This window comes from Pleurodeles waltl, chromosome 3_1 (genome assembly GCF_031143425.1).
Source record: "Pleurodeles waltl isolate 20211129_DDA chromosome 3_1, aPleWal1.hap1.20221129, whole genome shotgun sequence".
In the NCBI taxonomy this organism is placed as follows: domain Eukaryota; kingdom Metazoa; phylum Chordata; class Amphibia; order Caudata; family Salamandridae; genus Pleurodeles; species Pleurodeles waltl.
In genome coordinates, this window is record NC_090440.1 from 125044144 (window position 1) to 125066842 (window position 22699).

At 41.0% G+C, this 22699-nt stretch overlaps 1 protein-coding gene across 3 annotated transcripts in view; it reads left to right on the forward strand.

Annotated features, from left to right (window-relative positions):
• ANO3 (anoctamin 3) overlaps positions 1 to 22699 on the forward strand; it is a 1608515-nt gene that overhangs the window by 680262 nt on the left and 905554 nt on the right. For all 3 annotated transcript variants that reach the window (XM_069221955.1, XM_069221956.1, XM_069221954.1), the window contains one exon: positions 9827 to 9958. In XM_069221955.1, the coding sequence (XP_069078056.1) occupies positions 9827 to 9958 (132 nt within the window). The remainder of the gene's footprint in view (positions 1 to 9826; positions 9959 to 22699) is intronic.

Genomic DNA, 22699 nt, shown 5'->3' on the forward strand with positions numbered 1-22699 from the left:
TAGTCCTAAAGCCAGCAAAAACGAGGTCAGTACAACAGGAGGTCTGAAGGCAAAACTGTTAGGTGATACTATGCCAAAGATATCAGGTCTAACAATAGGAAACCCAGTATGCAGGAAATGTGTCCTTTTTGCAGAGTCGCCCTGACATTTGTTTTTTAGCCCTATTTTTTCTGGGTGTGAAACTTTGCACTTTACCCTGCTAACCAGTGCTTGAATGTCTGATCTCTAACGTTCAACTTAATAAAATTAGCTCATTTCTAATTTGTTTATTTATTTTACCTATAATTCCCTAGTATGGTACAAAATGTATCCAGGGCCTGTAAAATAAGTGTCACTATTTACAGCACTTTTTATGTCACCCTCTGCAGTGGCACTGCAAACATTACTGCAGGCCTACCATTGGTAGCCTGGCTGTGGAGCTTTTACACTGCAAATTCAATTGTCTAAATAACCCATTTTGAAAGGTCCATCTCTCCTTTTAAGTATTAATAATTCACCGCATTAGTACACCAGGTACATGATATTTAAAAGTTTAACCTTTAAATGCATAATGTTACACATTTCCTTACAGTATAAAGGTCCCAAAAGCTATTTTCCTTGTAGCAGTATTTTCTGTTCCATAAGATAGCACCAGGATGAATATTAAATTTAATAATATTATTCTGTCAGGGACACACTGCCAAATTTAATTCAGGGACTTTTTCAGGTATTTATTACGAATGAATTTGAATTTGTAATACATATTTTGGAAAATGAACTTTTAGAAAGCTATCTTTTCTCTGCCTAAAGCCTCTGGATGCCCATTTGTATGAGCTGCAACTGTCAATTGACAGCTGAATACCACCCTTGATGAGCTGTGAAATCTGTTCCCAGGGCAGGACAAAGTCTTTGGGGATTGGGAGGTATGTCTGTTCTGCGGTCAGGATAACCATATGATCTGTGCCAAGGAGCATGATCAAATTTAAAGAGGCCTGCCCTGTATAGGCAATCTTAGCTGACACATAGGCAGTGCTCTTCTTTGTTTCCCCAGGCAGGCATGGGAGAGCGGCTGCTCAAGAACTAGTTTAGAGTGACCTCAGAGGAGGGGTTCCTCATTTCCCTCAGCTCTTGGGTGGGCACAGGAACTCTGCATAGGGGAAGAAAAGTTCTACCCTCTTGGTCTGAGGTAGAGATTCTTTGTAATAGGGCTCTTAGAAAGCACCCTCTTCAGAACAATGTTTGGAGCTGTGGAAGAACAGAAGATGACTGAACTTGCTCTCTATGACCTGAGAAAAGTATAGAATCCTGGACCTACTCTCCCTCTTGTACCCAGTACAAAGAAGTGGACTATAAGGGTCATAAGGCTGATCTCCCTTTCAAGCTACAGGTATACAAATTCTGTAATTCCCCAGCTGGAACTGGTTGAGGGTGTGTTGCAATTCAGTAGAAAATGTGTTTTGCAGCTGTTAGACGTTAGCAATTTGTCACTATTTCAACAGTCTTGTGCAGGGTAACACTAAACACTTTTTTTTCCTATCTTGTGGTTTTTAGTTTGTAAATAACTTAGTTTGGATCTCTTATCTTCTTTTTAAAAGAAAATATATTTATGTTTCAAGATGGAGTTAAAGTGGAGCAATTCTGTGGCAAAATATGTGAAGACCTATGTAACTGGAAGACAAAATGTAAGTGAAAATACACAACAGATGGAATGCTACAGCCCTAATCATATTGGTGCTAGAACTGCACAGGAAATAGTTGTGCTAATTATATCCATTCAAAACTATTTGTTATCAGCAGCCACAAATAAAGTCCAGTAATTTGTCAGTTGTATAAAACATGCATTCTGTTTTCAAAGTTATAAGACAGAATAGGAGGGTTCATTTAAAGAGCTGGGGGCCAGAGATTCCATTGTCCAATGTCTTCTGGGACACATGTTTGCTGCTGACTTTGTCATTGGTGGTTAATGCTTGGAAAGGCGAATGAAAGTAACTGCATTGTGGTCAGACCAGATGTGAGAGAACAGGGCTGATTGCAGAGGCCCCCTAACTTTTTGCCCCCATTTTCCACTTTTTGCTGGTGTTTTCCTGACTCTGATGGTGCCCTTGGTACTGCTTACCAGTCCCAGGGCCTGTGCTCTGTGTAAAATCAGTATGCAAATTAGGCTAATTATAATTGGCTAAGTCAACCTACCTATACGTCCCCAGTATATGGTAGGGCATGCAGGTTTAGGGACCCCAGCATACGTAGTGCACCCATAGGTGCACTGCTGAGGTGCCCAGTGTAATTTTAAAAGCAGGCCTGCCTTGCTGGCTGCTTTTAAATTTAAGTTATATGCAAATTCGATTTTGAAATTAAAAGTAGTTCCAAAGTCTTAAACTACCTTTTTTACATATAAGTCACCCCTAAGGTGTGCGCTATGTGCCCCTAGGGCTGAGTGCCATGTAACTATAAGCAGGGACCTTATAAAAATAGCTTTATAAGCCCTGGTGAGGTAAAAACAGCCAAATTCGTTTTTCCCTCATTGTAGTGAATGGCCTTCATAGGCTAGAATGGGGAGACTTTATTTTAATTTTAAAAGTCCCCTTAAGTGACAGATACAAGAGTTTGGTATCAAATTAATTGTTATAATAAATCCCACAAATTCCAGTTGTGGGATTTAATATAACTTGTTCAGGTGAAGAGTTTTAAACTTTACCTGAAAGGTTGCCAACTTCAGCCCTGCATTGTTTTTGCTGCTGTGCTCTGATTGGCCAGCCTCTGGCAGCCTGGCCAGGCTGCCTTGATGAGGTGTGAAGTGGCCTGGCTCCACACAAAGAGATGTGCCTGTGGGAGGAGATCTCCCCTCAGCAGATGGTGAGGCAGGAAGGGGCAGGGCTGCCAAATTGGTCTTTAAAGGCAGAGAAGGACATTTGGAGCAACCCAGCAACACCCCCACATCCTGCAAACCCAGACAATTAGGTGTCCCCTTAATTAGATTAGGAGAGGGCAGGAGAGGGGTGTGTTTATGATTTTTAGCCACACCAGTGGGTGGGCTCAGCCAGATGTAACTTCTAAAAATCGCTTTCAGCCATGATGGATTTTTGAGGAATGTTGCCTCCCGGGATTGATTTTTGCCACACTTCTCAGAAAGTGGTCATCACAGAGGGAAGGACCCCGCCCCTGATTGGAGAACTAGGGCCCCCCTGTTTTTCACCTAGGAGCAGGGATAAAACTGGCAGACCTGCACCCACACCTCAGTTCCCTACCAGATCCCTACCGGGAAGAACTACAGAAGGAGAAGGACTGCCCTACTGGACACCTGGCCTGCACCTGGACCCTGCACTCTGAAGGAGTGCACCAGCTGCACACTTGGGCTTACCACAAGAAGGACTATGCCCTTGCTTCAACTGGTTCAAGAAGGGACTCCCTGTTTGCTACATGTGAAAAATTGCTAACCAGAGTAACCTGCACCGACTCCTGAAGAAACCAACCAGATGACCACTGTCCAGTGGCCAAAAAGGAGTTTGCACCAGGTGCATTCTGGGAGTTATAGTCCACACCCCAACGGGTCATCTCAGAGCTTCTAGAACCTTGGGGTGAGCTGTGGACCCCAAAAGAACCTTAAAGGAACATCTGGAAGAAGATCCAGAAGTTTGGAGAAGTTTGGAGAACTTTTTTAAAAAATCTCCTTTGAGGGATCGACCCAACACAGCAACTCTAGCCGGCTTGCCTCAACCGCGACCTGGCCTGACTTGCAGATTCGTCCTGGTGAAGAAAATCTCCAAAAAAAGAGACTAAGTCCGAACGTAGGAAGTTGACTGGGACCTCCCAGCCAGCGTATCCGAAGAGGGCTCCAAGGATGTCAGCTCAAGATCTAGGTTTGCCCCGGTCGAAGGATTTTCACCTCGAAAAAACGACTAATCTGAAGGTAAAAATCTCCAACGAGGGCTCCCGCGACGCATATCCAGAGAAGAGTTCCAGGAGGTTGGATTGGACTGGTACGTTCGTCCTGCTGAAGAAAATCTTAAGAAAAACGACTAAGGCCGAAGGTAAACTTTGGACCGGGGCCTCCCGCGGGCTGTAGCCGAGCCGGTCTGCATCGCGGTCTGCCTTAAACTTTGACTTTGCCCCGGTCGAGGTGCGACCATATGACCAGATTGGCGCTTTTTGTTTCTAGGCGCTAGAAAACAATAATTATTTTTAAAAATTCATATCTCCGGTTCCCCTTATCCGATTTTATTTGTTTTTGTGTAATTTTAAAGATACAAATATAATCTATTTAATACATTGATTTTGGATTTTTAAACTGTTTACTGTGTTTTATTTGATTACTGTTTTGTGATACTGGAATGCTTTACACTCTGTCTCCTAAGTTAAGCCTTGTCGCTCGTTGCCAAGCTACCAAGGGTTGAGCTGGGTTTAATTTACTGAGAGCTAACTGGACCTAAGTGGAGGTTAGTGGTCTATTGCTAAGTGTAGGTACTTATCTGCCCTTACCAATAACCCATTTTCCAACACCAGACCAATAGATAGCATGTACAATTAGTAAAACAAGCTCAGTAGGTACAAATAATAAATCTAATGCTGGCTTAGTTTGGGTGGAGTCGGTGACACACAGTCTAAGGATACAGTGTCTAGAGTAAGAAATAGGGTTACTATTTGGCAGGGGTGAACCCATACTCAAGCAAAAACCAGGTTTCTTGTCAGGTTGAGGCACAAGTAAAGTCCAAATTAACATGTGGTCAACATGCTGGTACCTTGGCACAAAGCAGTCAGGCTTAACTCAGAGGCAATTTGTAGAGTATTTATGCTGCATTTCAAACCGTAATAGAGTCAGAACACAACACAAACAAAATCCAACACCAATTTAGAAAAACTATGCAAATTCTAATTAATCAAGACTAAAACAACAAAGATCGTATCAGTAGAACCAGAAATATGCAGTGTTAAGGATTTAAGTGCAACCAGAGCAAACAAAACACAAAGCTCCAACTGTGAATATCTGCTTACAGCAGATAATGACAAAGTCACAAGTTTAGGTCTACCACGACGGAACACGGGCCAGCTACCGAGACCCATTTAGGCCAGTTGAACAAATGTCTCGGAGGTCCTAATTGCAGCACTTTGCAAGGTCCTGGGCCGAGAATGCGTCATGCATCCGAGATGCATTGGTTCCAAGAAGCTGCAGAGCTGTTAGGCAAGGTCCTGCATGATGCTTGAGGATTCCGTTGATGAGGGCTTGCAATGCAAAGTCACACTTAAAAGTAGATGCCCTGCATTTAAATACACTACACCCTGCCCTCTAGTCTGTCCAGGGCCTACCCTAGGGGTAATGTATATGTATTAAAAAGGAAGGTTTGGGCCTGGCAAACTGCACACATGCTGCACTGGCAAACTTGAGACATATTTAAAGAGCTACTTAAGTGGGTGGCACAATCAGTGCTTCCGACAATTATCAGCGGTAGTGGCAGTTTGCTTGGGACTTACTAGAAAAATAATATGCCAATTGGGCATGAGCCAATCTTACTTGTTTTAAGGAGAGAGTACAAGCACTTCATCACTGGTAGCAGTGACAAAATTTGCAGCATCCTTGAGCCAGAACAAAATGAAGTCAGCAAACCGGAGAGTTGAAGGCAAAAAGTTAGGGGAAAACCATGCAAGGATGCTGTTGCAGCAGATATGCTAATATGAGAATAAGCTAATGAGTTGCGTATAATAACTAATGAGAAAATTTGACATTTGATTAACAGTAATTGAAAATGACGTGTAATGTACAAAATGTGCCCACTGGGAGTGGTCACCATCTGTGTTAACAGTACTAAAATAATGTGAAATGTTTGATAATTGTACTAATGTGTTATAATGAGAGATATAAATGTATCTTATTATGCTTCATATCCTTACATCATCTATACCAGAGGCTTAGTCAGCACTGGGCCTTGCTTGCTTAAACGTGGAGATGCGATGATCCTCCGCAGACTGGAACTGGAGAAAAAGAGACCTTGTACTGTACAGAGTTCACCATGAAACACTGCTAGAAAAAATCTGCAAACTCACCAGCGGACCGGAGACGATCAGAACAAATTGATACAATTATGTGTAGAGTAGGCTAAATGTACTTTCCGAGGACTCGAACAATAGAGCTACAGACTAAGAGTTGGGAGAAACAATTTTGTTACCCGAAGAAACTGGATGATTTACTCATCGACAAGAGGACCAATCATGTTAATGGAACTTGACTCTCAAAATAACGTAGGCAAGTGGTAAACAAAAATGATAGGTTAGAGTCATAACCCCTGATAAGGTTGACCAATGGGCAAATTGTGGGACGGACTGAGAGACCCTAATAAAAAGTCATGACATGGGAGTTAAAAATCAGAACGGAGAGGCGAAAGTTGATGACGTCAGGAGATGCTGTCCGAAGTGCTGAAACTTGGGCTTGCTTCCTGTGAGCCCAAGTCTTGTTGATGACTGATGACCTGGGGACGAATTCTGACTCGTTGCTGATCTATCTTGGATAGGTAGCTATAACCTAACTGACTAATGAATGCTTTTTCTTTCTAGGTACCAACTGCGCTGTTTTAAATGTTTTTCTCTTCTAGATGGATTTTTCCAAATTAATGATTTTGACTAAACTGTTTTAGCATGAAGACCCACATGCTGATGCTAATTTGGAGATAGGTAGGCTGACAAGGGTGACTTAAGGTGACTTAGACTGACTGACTTAAATTCTTGAATTACTTGATTGCTCATGAATTGCTATGTTTTGTTTAACGTTGGTTGCATATTAATAAAGTACTGAGAATTCATTGCTTATGTTGCTAATAAAGTTTGGAAATCAAGATATTGTTGAATAAAGGTTAATGATTAGAATTATAACTAATAGGGAATAAAATGAGCTAGCTTTCATATGAGTGATGGTGTTTTTTCTAATTAGATTAGTTCATGGTATTATAAGTTGATTTGATTGATTTGTTGATACTATCTTTTACTCACTATACTTGACTAAGATACCCTATGCGATCCAAAAGATTAATCGGCCTATACACGTCCCCTTGTAAGTTTACTTACTAAGAACAAGGCGGCGCACTAGCAATGCTAACTCTAACAGTCTTGATCCAGTGGGTAATCAACATATTAATTAAAATAACCAAGGATAATGGGGGTACTGGCAGTCAGTAAAATAGTAGCAAGCAGTTCTAAGGAAAACAAAATTAAATTAGAGCTAGGCCTTGGCAGTCTGTAATCTAAAATTACTTTGATCATAAAATCATGGTAAGTAGTTAAATGTATATGTGGGGTTGGTGACACATTGACTTAGGCTACAGTGTCTTAGTAAGAAATGGGATTACTGGTTGGGGGGGTGAACCCTTATTCAGGAAGCAGCCATAATCCTTCAGAGAGGGCAGGGGTTGGCTGGACAGTATGCAGAACCTGGGAAAGGTGCATTCAGCTCCAAGATTTCAAGAAAATACATTTGTGTATGACTTAAAATATAACTCCGTATGTGCAGTATGGGTGTTCATTGGTATGAAAACGTATAACCCAGATTTATTTAGATACATTGATCATGAATAGTGATTCATTGTAGAAATTAATTGCCCAACTGTATACTAATACTAATGCAACGTGAATTAATATCATGGTATTCAAATTTACCATTCTGGGGATAACAATGGAAATCGACAGTTAAGTGGAGTTGGATACACCATGGCTAGAGATACTAATCCTGGCAAATTTCTCCACCCCAGGTCCTAGCCAGTTAACATGATTGAATTTGTAGAAAGCGTAGGACCTAGATTTACTTTGTCCAATCCCACATCTTGTCTCACGTTCTGAGCTTTTTCCTGACACATTTTTCTGCAGTTTTGAATACTCCTGCTGGTTTGAGTAGGAGGAAAATGTGCAGTGGCCATATACTGCAAAGCGGGTGTGGCGGGAACAGAGACGAGGTACAAATTAAAAAAATAAATAAAACTAACTTACCTAGCCTCTGTCCTTACTGCTTTTTTGCCTCCTCGCGATCCTCTTCTTCTGGTGTCCCAGCATTCACTGCTGGGACATCAGCACAGGCTCCCCAGCAATCCTGGTGCTGCATTCATGCAAAACCTTGCAAGAAAGCAGTGCCAGGATTGGTCTGAGTGACAGTGATTGCCGCTCAGACATAGCCCTGGGGTCTGTGCAGTTTCTCCAGCCCGGCTGTGTTCACAGCCGGGCTGGAGAAACCTAAGTGTGCAAACACACATGCATACTTAGGTGCACTTTCCCCTCATATCCCCTCCCACCTCCGTGGCCCAGCCCCACCCCTCCCTGCACTGATGGCTGTGCCAGAAGCAGAAAAATAACACAATCTGTCATTTTATTTGTTTGCTTATCACGCAGCCAGTCGGGTGACGCTCCTGTGTCATAGCGAAGGAGCTGCCTCTGAAAAAGTGCCAAGATATTTGTTAGGTTTAATTGCCATCAATCCTGTTCCTCCATCCCACTACCTCCCTACCACAGGGTACTGCTTCTCCTGACGTGTAAATGTGCCTGAAGTGATATTAACCTCTTTTGTTGTTTTTTACTCAATTATAACTCAAGATGAGCAGGTAGTTTTGCTCTTTTAGTCGATACATCGTTTTTCTCATGGCTTATGCTTCTTAAGGGTTTTTGCAACTACACTTTGGAATAGGCTACTTATATATTCCACTGATTGTTCATTTTGTAACACGCCCGAAAATATATTCTAAAATAAGGAATTTTAAGTGTATTACCTTTTGTAAGCTTTGCTGATATATGTAGACTAGTAAAAATTCTTTGGGAGCTGCTAATACCATGGCATTGTGAGTAAAAGTGCCATCGTAATTCTTACCCTCTGTGCAACTTAATCTTAAAAAGAAAGCAAATTTGATGTTGCTTGCTGTCTTAAGGCATCGGCAAAAAAGTGTAAATATATATGTACGATATATATATATATACGTACATATATATTTACACTTTTTACACTCAATTTGATGTTTTTATCATGACCTAACAATGATAAAATGGAATATAACATATATATATGTATATATATATATATGTTATATTCCATTTTATCATTGTTAGGTCGATAAAATGGAATATAACATATATATACATATACATATATGTCCTTTGCTATCAGAATTTCAACACACGGCAAATGCATGGTCCCACCTTAGTTCTAGGATGGATAATAAAATAACTTATTGTTTGGGAACCAGGGAGGATCATCAGATACTCAATTTGATGTATTTATCATGACCTAACAATGATAAAATGGAATATAACATATATATACACATATATATATGTGTATATATATGTTATATTCCATTTAATGATAAAATGGAATATAACATATATATACACATATATATATGTGTATATATATGTTATATTCCATTTTATCATTGTTAGGTCATGATAAATACATCAAATTGAGTATCTGATGATCCTCCCTGGTTCCCAAACAATAAGTTATTTTATTATCCATCCTAGAACTAAGGTGGGACCATGCATTTGCCGTGTGTTGAAATTCTGATAGCAAAGGACATTCATAGAAGACCTTACTAATATGCAGATGTATCACATTCTTGCTATACACATCGAATAGACCATAACTGTACTTTGTTGACAGCTTTCATCCCCTTTAAAGGCTTTGCCTTGACAAACCTGGTGCAAACGCACGAAGCCTTGGTCCCCATCCTTTAAATTAAACTGTACTTACAGACATACATCTAGAACGGCACTGGTGTTTTTTATCACTTGACTGTACTGTGCTTTTTCCTTTAAGTTAGAGACATGAAAAGCATCTGCGCACTGGTATGCAAATTTGTTTTAATGTATGCCTTCCTTGTCCTAGTTTGCAGAGACATTTCCGACAAATGAAAAGTTGGCTACCCAGAAACCCGATGAAACTTGACAAAGAGGCACTTCCTGACCTGGAGGAGACAGATTGTTACACCGCCCCATTCAGCCGAGCTCGCATTCACCAGTAAGCCATCATATTATATGTCACATGCTCACCTGTCTGAGAAACAAATGTATTGTGAACAGATTAGTTTTGTCCATCAATTAAACAGTTTGTAAATTGGAGTGTTCTCTTTGGTTTTCATAGAAGTGTGCTGCAATGTCCTGTAGCTTTCGACACATAAGTTGCTTCTTCTTTGTTCATGCACTGCCCAGAAGTTCACATTTACTTTTATAAAATATTAACAATTGTTAAGTTTAAGAAGTAAGGGCCAGATGTAGCAAAGGGTTTTACCCATTCTGTGTCTATGGAAAAATGTGTTCGTACATATGGCCCTAAATGTCACTTACTCCCCCCAAAGTAGTAATGTTTAAGGTCAGAAAATCTGAGTCTTTTTTTGGGGTAGAACCTTAAAACAGCAAGTGTCTTGGAACATCTTTGAATGAAAAGAATTTAAATCTGTGATAGAAATAAGGAATTTTTAAAACATTTTAGGAACACATATCTAAGAATTTTTAGTTAGTTTTATTTTTATTTTTATTGAATATGTATATTTATTTGAAATATCCCTTCTACTTAGTTAAAACCCCCTTAATCCATTGGTCGCTTATTGTGTCATTAATATTTTATTTACGCCCGCTACAGCACACATCATGAGACAATAAGTCAGTTCACTTAGCCATTGGCTAACTCCACTGTGAGTGACGCCCTTGCGCACATACACAAACTGCATGTCCACACCCAAAGTATTTCCCTGGAGAACCAGAGACTAGTATGACAATAGGTGCTTTTTGAGCCCAAACAAATGCTGCCATTTTTGTTGATTGACGAGGCTTACAGCCATTGGTTTTGACTGAAGAAGCTCATCAGATTCCCACTAAAAAGGTTTGGCAAAACCAAAGTCAACGGCTGTCAGTCAACATACGGCCTGTTGCTTTTTGCCAATGTTTGTTTTATTAGTGCACTTCATTTTAATAAGTTGTGCTTTATATACAGAAGCCTTCATCACAGTAATAATAGATGACAATCTCGACTAAGTTTTTAGGGATAATATTTTTGGGCCAATGCAATTCATATCAGTGTTTTAAATGTATGTATATTTGTTTGAAACCGCTGACAAAGAGTCCCACGAGGTTCTGAAATCTTTTACAAGTATTGTAGCTTACTTTGTATTTGTGTTTAAGTCTTTTTTTTAGTATTTCCACAAATACCGTATCAGTTTAGTTTCAAGGGTCAGAGGAGGGAGAGAAGAAGCAGAGGGTCAAGATTGTGGTAGATTGAAGGTAGGAGAGACACAGCATACTGACTGGAGGGCGTTAGGTATTGCCTCTAAATAGTTAGGCGTTATCATCAGGCATCTTGGATTACATTACAAAGATATTAAGCTCCAGACCATGGATACTCAAAGTACGGCCCGCGGGACTCATGCGGCCCCTCTGACCTTTACATGTGGCCCTTGGAGCAACAGGAGCACTGGGCAGCTGTTTGCTCGACTCTGCACTAACAATAAAAATATGAAATACAAGCACAATCATTTATTTCAAGCTCAATTGGTCTTAAAGAAAGGAAGTAACTAGGAACTCATGCACTTAACTTTAGAAATACCTTCATTTTTAAAGACATCTTGCAACACAAGCGTAAAACTAAGACAGCCTCTTCAAAATTAAAAAAGTGTATTTAGTTAACATGCAGAACCTTTTCGCCTTAGTACAATTTATTTTATCAATGCATTGAGATGTATCCATTTAAAAGTGATAGTTTTCAAACATAAATTTGGAAACATAAATTTGGAAACATTAATTATTTCCCTGAGAACATCACCAATAGTAAATTAAAGAGACAAGTCACTTGGTATGTGCGCTTTATGAGTGGCCTGGGTTCCTATCATACATGAACAATATTACACTTTAATAAATCAAACATAGAAGCAGATTTTGTGCAGCACACCATGAATCATGTATTTCGAGGTCATCTCAAATATGATAATGCAGAAAAAGGAGAGAAAGTGAGACTAAACAATTGTCTAGGATCACACAATTTGGAAAAGTGGGTAAGCCGGGATTAGTTCCAGGTTTTCTGGTTTCCCATTTTTTTTTTTCAGCCACTAGATGTATATAATTTGCTTCTCCTACTCCTACCTTGCCACCAATACCTCCAGCCACCTCACCCGACCGTCACTGCCCTGGCATCAATGCGGCCCCAAGGCACGTCACAGACCAAACTTTTTGGCCCCTTTGAAAATGTTTGCGAGTACCCATGCTCCAGATGGAAACCCTTAATAGGGTACTTCGTGGTCTCATCAGCCACTGCTGTCAATAGCACTGGGAGATAGAGGAAGGAACAGCCAATGCCAGACACACATTCGCACAGTCAATTCTTAAAATGTTCCTCAAAAACATATTTACAAATTTGTCATTCTTAAATAAAAACAAGAGAATGGTTTTTTGTACAGGCTTTCATCTCAGGGGGAATGTTAATGTATACCTGCTGCTTTGATCTGGGTCAGGTAAACGAGCTGATTTTTCTGCGTTTTATTGAAGAGTTTCAAATATACTTTTTAATATACAAAACTAGTTTGCCAACATCCTCTCATGCAACCCCTACGATCCTTCCCTGAATGGTCAGAGCAAGATAATTAAAAATCTGAAACACTGCTTCGTTGGGGTCATTGCTATGGAACATGCAGGTCCTCGGTATCCCATAGCCCAGTTGCATAGATTTCTAAGGTGACCCACTTAAGGGACTTGAGAAAAAAATGATGTGTGTCACTTTCAATGTAAGGCATGCGCTCGGCTGTAAACGATAACACACTGAGGTAGCTGTCTGTAATATTATGCCCGGGGTTGTAATTAATAGCGGAATTGACTTACAGAACTCGACACCTGCAATTATTGTTGCGGTATTTCCCGGTGTTGCTCTATTACAGGTATTGTGTTTTATTTAAAGATACAGGGCCGTATCGCATAAACCGAGTACTCACAGTTTATCTTCGGTCTCTGCCACAGCTCTCGGCTCACTTGTGTCAAATAGTTTAAGAGGTGAAGCAGCGCTATTTTACCGCCTCAGGTGGTGGTAAGTAGATGCCTGTCACAGGTATGTTCAAGGCACATACTGCCTCTAGCTAAATTGCAACACAATATCAGTACAACAAAAAAAGAAACATCACAATGATGCTGTACAAAAACACAGCAGCACAAACAAACACAGAATACTTCACCACCACAACAGGATGCCACGCAACAAACTTTACAAACATCCCATGCATTACCACCTTCCGAATTCTACTTTTATGATACAATAATAAAGATGTTTAGAGCAAGCACTGCCTTAACCTACCGCCAAATCCCAACAGTCAAACATATTTTGTGTTCCGGCCCACACTGTGTGCGGGTGAGTATGTATTTATTTATTTGTGCAATTTTATATAGCGTGGACATGGCCCGAAGGCACCAGAGCGCTTTACAACACGCAGAATACAGAGTTACATCTGCTTACTTTAATACTAATAGAACATAGATGTTTACGTCAGTGTATGTATACAGGAATTACCACAAGAGACAGTTGCACCAATAGGGCGGGTGACATGAACAGTTGAAGCAGATCAGGGGGCTTTGGAGAAAGTAAATACGTCTGATCGAGGGTGAATTAGTAGGCAAAAGCAAATTTCTCCACTGCCTTTTTTCAGCGAGTTAGGTCAACAAGTACAATTAGAGATTACACAAATAAAAGTGATCAGCTCTAAATAAGTAAAAATATTGAAATGCAAGACCCAAAGTACATCAATGTGGTGAACATAAAGCAACTGTTAGTAAAGCTTGGAAAACATACCCAACAAAACTATGACTATGGAGCAGTTTTGTTGGTGATTTTTATATCTGTTTTTTAAGTTATTTATATCACACAAGAATGTTGTGTAAAATTCCATTGACTGACAGAAAGGCCCCATCAAGTAATCACCCACAAATTGGCGCACAGAAATTAAATAGTTTTCATTGAGAATACATTTTGTTCGTCTTTGCGTCATAAACCCTACTCAGAGAAACTGCATGTTGAATGTAACAACTGACACACTATATAAAAATGGAGAAATAAAGCCTACTTCAAGTTGAAGTAAAAGATTCACATTTTATGAGAAAAGGTACTGTCAAACTTATGAGTAACTGATAAAGGGATCCAGGAGTATAACCACGACCAAAGGTATGTTAAATCAGTAATAGGGAAACTGGTGCGATAAGAAAGTAGTTGGTGGTGTGATAGATTTATTTAAAACTAGTAACAAGCCAAAATAAAGAGTGCTTTTGTGATGACAATTCCACATTCTCTTACATTCAAAGTAAACGGATGAATATATGAAAAAAGCATTCAGTACCAGTTGGGTGTGTTAATGTACCTAATATTGTCTCAATGAATTCAGCTAAAACATGTTAAGAGACTTGGGGGCTTATTTACAAGCCTCTTGCGCCACCAGTGCATCATTTTTATGATGCTCCGACAGCGACCATACCTACAAGGCCACGCAAAGCCACTTTTCATGACTTTTCATGGCCTCGTAGATCTCGTAGATATGGCCTAAGGCAATGCAGCGCATGTTGCTGCGTTGCCTTACGCTGGGTCAGCTGGCGTTTTTAGTGGGAGTTGTGGTGGGTTTCTACACAAAACACCAATGAGTTTTGATGCATTCCCAGATATACAAGGATCTGTAAACCTGGAAATGTGTCAAAACTGTACGCCTCATCAGGGGAGGCATAATAAGGAAAAATATCTTCACTTCTCTTTCATTTTTCTTCTATGTGTGCTGGAAAAAGCTTTCCTGCACAAAAACAATCTTGTCAACAGCGCAGACACCTTTGCACAATGGTGCAAGGGTGCTTGGTTGGCGCCAGGCAGCTGGCGCTGGCTAAACAGACAGGAATGCACTGTATCTCGTAAATACATTGCCCTACGCCAATTCATTATAAATATGCCCCCCGGAGTGCTGGGTTGAATGCAGTGACGTTGTGGCATGCTTTTTCTTTGTGGTCCTAGTGCGGGATTGCAACTCATTTTTTTTTAGGAAACTTAAGATTTCTGGCAGTGACAGCACTAAGAGGGAGGCACAATGAATTCTGTGCCAGACAGTTCAGTTCTATTTGTCCTGGGCCCGTTGAGCCCCACTATCACAGCTGGTGAAAGTACCAAGGTGAAACACTGAAAAGAAACGGATATTGAACTACACCACATGCATGTACTTGTCCATCAGCCTTTCATTGCAGTGCAGTGCCTCAGCAAAACACGAGCCAATGTGTTTGCCTAAAATGCTTAAATCTTACTTCTTATGAATGAATATGAATATATATGCATATCAGATCTAAACATTTATTCTAAACAAACATATATACATGTGCGTGTTCCAATATATATACATACATGTTCGGTGGCATGTGTAGCTGCAGATACACATGCTGTGCATTGCTTCTGCCATCTAGTGTTGGGCTCGGAGTGTTACAAGTTGTTTTTCTAAGAAGTGTTTTCGAGTCACGAGATTGAGTGGCGACTCCTCTTCAGTTCCATTGCGCATGGGCATCGACTCCATTGTTAGATTGTTCTCTTTCCGCCGTCGGGTTCGGATGTGTTTCCGCTCGCTCCGAGATTTTGATTCGGAAAACTTTGAAAACACTTTATTTTCGTCGGCATTGTATCGATCGGGTTTACATCTTCCATCAACACATCGGTACAGTCGGAGAAGTCAACTCTACCCGCCCTTCGGGCATGCATGCCCAACTCGGGCCTAGTCGGGACGACCGCGTTGAAGCCTCATGGATCGGACTCCATTCCGGTTCTGTCCTCGGTGCCATGCAAAATATCCTTATACAGATCTGTAATCTTTGCCTTTCCCCAGATCATCGGGAAGAAAATTGTGAGGCCTGTTGATCCTTCCATTCCAAAAAGACTCTTCGAGACAGGAGGGCACGAGGACTTGACAACATGTCAGTACGCCTGTCCCTGTACCCTCACAAAAGCAAAAACATAAGGCCTTGTGTACGCCACTGCCAGAAGACCATGGCTCGGCCCGAAAAAACCCACCGGTGACCAAACTACTGGTTCAGCACAGAAAAAGGCCACTCCTCCCAGAACATCGGAGGCAACAAAAAGCTCTGTGTCCGACTCCAGCAAACACCATTTTTCAGATTGGGAAATTCAAAAATCGCTTTTGGAGCCGAGAGCATCAACCGCATCATCTTTTTTTATCTTGAAAAAGCCTGCTTTGTAGCCGAAAAGGCCAGCATACACAGAGGAGCATGGACTTTCAAAGAGACTGAAAGAAAGCCACAAACCCTCTGAGGAGGAGTATCAAGTACAACCAATACATGAAGTTATGGAGGAAAGGCAAGCCAGGATTCACATCCATAAAAAAACAGGCAGGATCTTAACAGCACCTTCTCTAAAACCAAAGAGAACGCTAGCCTTTGAGGAGGAACTGGACACTGTGCAGCCTCCAGAAAAAGTGTCAAAGCAGAAGGAGAAACTACCACCTCCTCAATCTTCTCATCTGCATTATCCTCCTCACTCTCCACACCTACCTACCTCTCCTCCTATTAGTCCTACACCAGTGCAGTCACCCACTCACTCTTTCGACTCACAAGAGGACATTGTAGATCCATCGGATCTTTATGATCCAGATCCCATTCCTAGCAATGACTTAGACAGCTATCCCTCTAAACCTTCACCACCTGAAGACAGCACGGTGTACAATCAAGTTCTAGCTAGGGCTGCGGCATGCCATGGGGTCACCATGCATACCGAACCACTGAAAGAAGATTTTTTGTTTAATACCCTATCCCCAACACACTCAAAATACCAATGCCCTCCCATGCTCCCAGGCATGTTAAAACATGCCGATCAAATATTCAGTGAGCCGGTTAAGGCACGTATAATAACGCCCAGGATAGAGAAAAAGTATAAACCTCCACGCTCTGATTACATAACACATCAAGTACCTCCAGATTCGGTAGTAGTTAGTGCTGCCATAAAAAGAGCAAACAGCCAGTCATCAGGAGATGCTCCCCCACCTAACAAAGAGAGCAGAAAATTTGATGCTGCAGGGAAGACAGTTGCATCCCAGGCAGCGAATCAGTGGAGGATAGCTAACTCACAAGCACTGTTAGCTCGATATGACAGAGCCCATTGGGACGAGATGCAAGACAATCCAGCATCTCCCCAAAGAACACCAGAAGAGGGCACAACAAGTAGTGGAAGAAGGGCAAGCCATTATTAATAATCAAATTCAATCTGCCATAGATGCAGCAGACACTGCTGCTATAAGTGTCAATACTGCAGTGACAATACGTAGGCATGCATGGCACAACCCGAAATACAGCAGGCTGTGTTAAATATGCCATTCAATAAAAAACAACTTTTTGGCCCAGAGGTTGACACAGCCATAGAAAAATTAAGCAAAGATTCAGACATGGCAAAGGCAATAGGTGCACTATACTCCACACCATACAGGGGATCCTTTCGGAAACCTCAGTTTTGAGGTGGGTTCAGACCACAGACAACAGAGGCATCCACATCTCAGGCAAAACTAACCTACCAACCACAATACCAACGAGGTAGTTTGAGGGGCACGTATAGAGGGCAGTACGCCAGAAATAGAGGGAAATTTCAGACCTCTAAGCAACCTCCACAGCATCCTAAGCAGTGACTTGTCTCATCCCCTTCCACTCCACACCTCTCCTGGGGGGGGGAGGGAAGACTACAACAGTTCCATACAAATTGGCAAAACATTACCACAGACAGCTGGGTACTATCAGTTATCCGCAATGGCTATTGCCTAGAATTGATACACACTCCTCCAAACATACCACCAAGGTCACACAAACTATCCACAGAACACATCAGTCTGTTACAGGAAGAAGTCCAATCTCTATTACTCAAACAAGCAATAGAGTCTGCGCCACAATCTCAAATAGGGACAGGAGTTTACTCACAATATTTCCTGATTCCCAAAAAAGATGGCACCCTCAGACCAATATTAGATCTCAGGACCCTCAGTCTTTATATCCTGTCAGAACATTTTCACATGGTAACTCTATGTGATGTTATCCCACTACTCCAAACACACGATTTCATGGAAACATTAGACCTCAAAGATGTGTACTTTCAAATACCCATCCATCCTGCGCACATAAAATATCTCAGGTTTGAACTGATAGTGCTTTCCTTGAATGACAAAGTTTTACCCTTTGGAATAACAACAGCTCCAATTGTATTCACAAAGTGCCTACCAGTAGTCACAGCATACCTAAGAAGACAACATATACATGTATTTCCATATCTAGACAATTGGCTAATAAAATCAAACAGTAATACGCACTGCCAAAACCATATGGATAACGCAATACGAACCTTGCACACACTAGGGTTCTCAATAAATTACCAAAAGTCACATCTACCACCAGCACAAATACAACAGTATTTAGGTGCAATACTTAATACTCAAAAGGTGCTAGCACGTCCAAATACGCAAAGAGTACAAGCATTCCAAAATATAGTAACACAAATACAAACAAATCAATGGTACACTGTCAGATTTGTCATGAAGATTTTAGGGATGATGGCATCATGTATTGCAATTGTTCCACACACAAGACTAAACATGCAGCCCTTACAACAGTGCCTTGCACAACAATGGTCACAGGCACACGGTCAACTTCAAGATCTATTGTTGATAGACCGCCAAACATGCATGTCCCTTCATTGGTGGAATTCCACAAATCTAACTAAAGGGCGGCCATTTTAAGACCCTGTACCTCAGACCATAATTACAACAGATGCATCAATGATTGGTTGGGGAGCTCACCTAAACAATCACAACCTTGAAGGACAATGGGATGCCAAAAACAAACAGCTACACATAATTCACTTAGAGTTGTTAGCTGTCTTTCTAGCACTAAAAGCTTTTAAGCCTCTTCTCACACAGAAAAATGTCCTTAGCAAAACGGACAACATGACAACCATGTATTACCTAAACGAACAAGGAGGGACACATTCGTCCCAACTCTCCCTTCTAGCCCAAAAAGTTTGGAAATGGGCAATCTACAACCAAATTCACCTGTTAGCACAATGCATTCCAGGGACAGACAACCAATTGGCTGAGATCCTCAGCAGAAATCACCAACAAACACACAAATGGGAGATTCACCTTCAAGTACTTCAAAAATACTTTAAAAAATGGGGAACACCAAACATAGTTCTGTTCGCCATAAGCGAAAATGCAAAATGCCAAAACCTCGCATCCAGACACCCACATCCCCTATCCAAGGGCAATGCTCTGTGGATCAATTGGCCAGGGATATTTGCTTATGCTTTTCCCCCTATCCCACTCATTCCATTTCTAGTGAACAAGTTATGTCAAACCTCACTGAACATGATACTCATAGCACCAACATGGGCACGTCAACCGTGGTACAAAACATTGTTAGACCTGCCAGTAGTACCACACTCCAAACTCCCAAACCGACCAGATCTGTTGACACAAAACAAAGGTCAAATCAGGCACCCGAATCCCAAAACACTCAATCTAGCAATTTGGCCACAGCGTTTGGATATTTACAACTCCCATCAGAATGTATGGTGGTTATTAAGCAAGCAAGAAAACCCACTACTATACAGTGCTATGCAAACAAATGGAAAAGGCTTGTAAATTACTGTCACTCTAAACATATTGACCCTGACCCAACTAACTCAGACACTTCCTGGGACAGACACTCTGAACCAGATCCTGCAACCTGCCAAGAGCAGCTGCTTGGCTTCCCAAAGGACTCACCTGGACTGCTTTGCTTTGAGAGACTGCTGCCTTGCTGTTGCCCTGCTGCCTTGCTGGCCTCTGACTTTGCTGAGAAGTGCTCTCCAGGGCTTGGATTGAGCTTGCCTCCTTTTTTTTGAAGTCTCAGAGCCAAAAAGACTTAATCGCTTTAAGAAACTCCTTGTGTGCCGAAGATCGACGCACAGGCTGCTGGAAACGATGAGCAGCTTGCGCCACAGTGAAAAAATCGCCGCACACCCGAACCGGAACGACGCAGCCCGACTTCCCAAGAGAAGAACGATGCAGCACCTGCGTTGCAACCAAAAATTCGATGAACAGCTCTACCGGATCGATGCACAGCCGAGCCGGAACAACGCAGCCCAACTTCCTGACTGAAGAATCGACACAACGCCTGCCGTGCGATAGAAAATTCAACACCTCACCATACCGGATTGACTCAACACTGGTGACTTTGTCCCACTCACCCAGGATTTTCCCTGCATCGTCCCTGGGCATCAAAAGAACGACGCATCGCAGTGTGGATTCAAGACTGTGTGCCGGAATTCGACGCAAAACCCCTTGCAGCATGGAAAGAAACAACGCATCCTCTGTGCCGCAACGGAACTCCCACGCACACCTCATTTTTCTATGAATCTCCTCCTCTGCAGTCTCCATGCGTGGTATTTTCAACGCAAACCAGGTACTTTGTGCAAACAAGAGACAACTGTTAATTTTAAGATCTAAGACGCTTTCTAAATTTGAAAAAGTGATATTTCAACTTGTACTTATTGAATCCTTATCATTTTGACCTTAAATTAATCAGATAAATATCTTAGATTTTTCTATACTTGTGTGGTGTACTTTTGTAGTGCTTTCACTGTGTTATTGCATGATGTATTTGCACAAATACTTTACACATTGCCTTCTAAGTTAAGCCTGACTGCTCAGTGCCAAGCTATCAGGGGAATGGCACAGGATAATTTGGAGTATATGTGATTTACCTGACTAGGATTTGTGGTCCCTACCATGACAAAGGTGAATACCTCTACCAACTAGAGACCCCATTTCTAAAAATACATATATTCAATAACGTCCAAACCACACTCTTTCCACTTCAAGAGTCCTGGTCTGGTTTAAACAGAACGGGCAGCACAACCAGACTCCAAACCAATTGTATTTTATTTCATAGCATTCTCCAGTGCAGGAACAACACGAGTGGCGACACGTTTCGGCCAGAACCGTAGACTGGCCATGGAGTTGCTGTCGATCCAGATGGTTCTTAAAGAAGAAAAATTCCCTCCTCCCAACACCAATAAATGATGTGCAAAAAACAACAGGAAACACCATGCAATAAATTTGCTTAACAGTTCCTCCATATTGGAGAGAGCCCCACAGAATATAAACAACTAGATGTTATACAAAATCTCCTCTATGTTATATTCCATATTCACTTTCTCTCTCTTAACAACTTCCTCTCATTCTTTAATGTATAATTCCCTTATTTCCTACTATATCATTTTATTTATTTATTTAACATGCTCACATCTCTGTTATGAATTTTTTTAAGTGAATATATAGTCATATTACCTATCATACCTACTCCTATTCACTCTGTTCAAATTGTGTAAGTCCACTTTGACAGTCATAGTTTATAAAGTGCATGTGCCAATCATAAAAGGTTAAAGCTTCATACATCCGTGAGGCGTTAGTGATCAATGTATGGGGGGCCCAAAACCTTCTACTTGGAAAGAACCAAGTCATATTGATTTCCCTTAAGGGCAACCCATCATGTTACGTTCACTATAACAGATTCACAATAAATGAGCACTACATTCTTTAACTATTTCCATTAAACAACTGTCTAAGATCTTAAACACGTTGCGATACACAACATTATTAACATCTGACAGTACAAAACTTTACACGACTTGGGAATATAAAAACCTCAATAAAGTATTCCTAAGGGAATACTTTATTGTAAACTACACGCATGTCTCATCCCCCTCGAACCAACCACCATAGTCACAAAATCAAGTGCATTCATTATTTGTGAGCCTGTTTACATTTGGTCCATTAAAAGGCAGATCAGAGGAGTATCCTTTTCTGAGGAAACACGTTTTCAAAATCCTTGAGAATTATTTTTCATGACATCTATCTACATCATATCTTATCTGATGTCTTCTTAATTAAGAAAAAAAGGGGGGTAAAAAGGGAGTAAAAAAATAAAAAAGGATCCCTTCTAGTAAACACTCAAAACACTATATACAATAAAGTGCAGAACACAGGAAAGCGCTACCTGGTACATTAATGTACAATATGAAGTTATATTCAAATCGCAATATTGTGCAATATGCAAATAAGTGCAACCACAACCACAAAGTGCAGTAGTGCAAAACATGCTCCAGCGCAGGGCTTTTTATATTTATCTTTGTCTGCCCTGATCTTTAGTGTGTTCTTAATCAACTATTTCATTATACAGTACCACTTGAGCAATCTCATAAAAAAGTAACTTGCTAAATATAGAAAAGCAAATCTTGTTTCATCATATTGTGCTGAAAGCCCCACTACTGGTTGGGGACTTCCCAGGAAAATGTTCTACTGAACATCCCTGTTCAAAACACTGAGAAGCACTGCCTGCAATGTTAAAGTGCAATATGCAGTTATGTGCAAATCGCAATCATGTGCAATATGCAAACAAGTGCAACTACAACCATAAAGTGCAGTAGTGCAAGACATTCTCTAGCCCAGAGCTTTGTGCATTTATCCACTTCATTAGTCTAGCCTGGGCTTTTGCACACATCTAGTCCAAAAACTAATTATACAACAGTGCCACTTGAGCAATCTCACAAGAAAATGTCATAAGAAAATCACTAGCAGATGTAAAATAGCAAATCTTGCTTCATCATAGTGTACTGAAAGCCCCCTTATTGGTTGAGGACTTCCGAAGATTATGGGGGTCATTATGACCACGGCGGTGA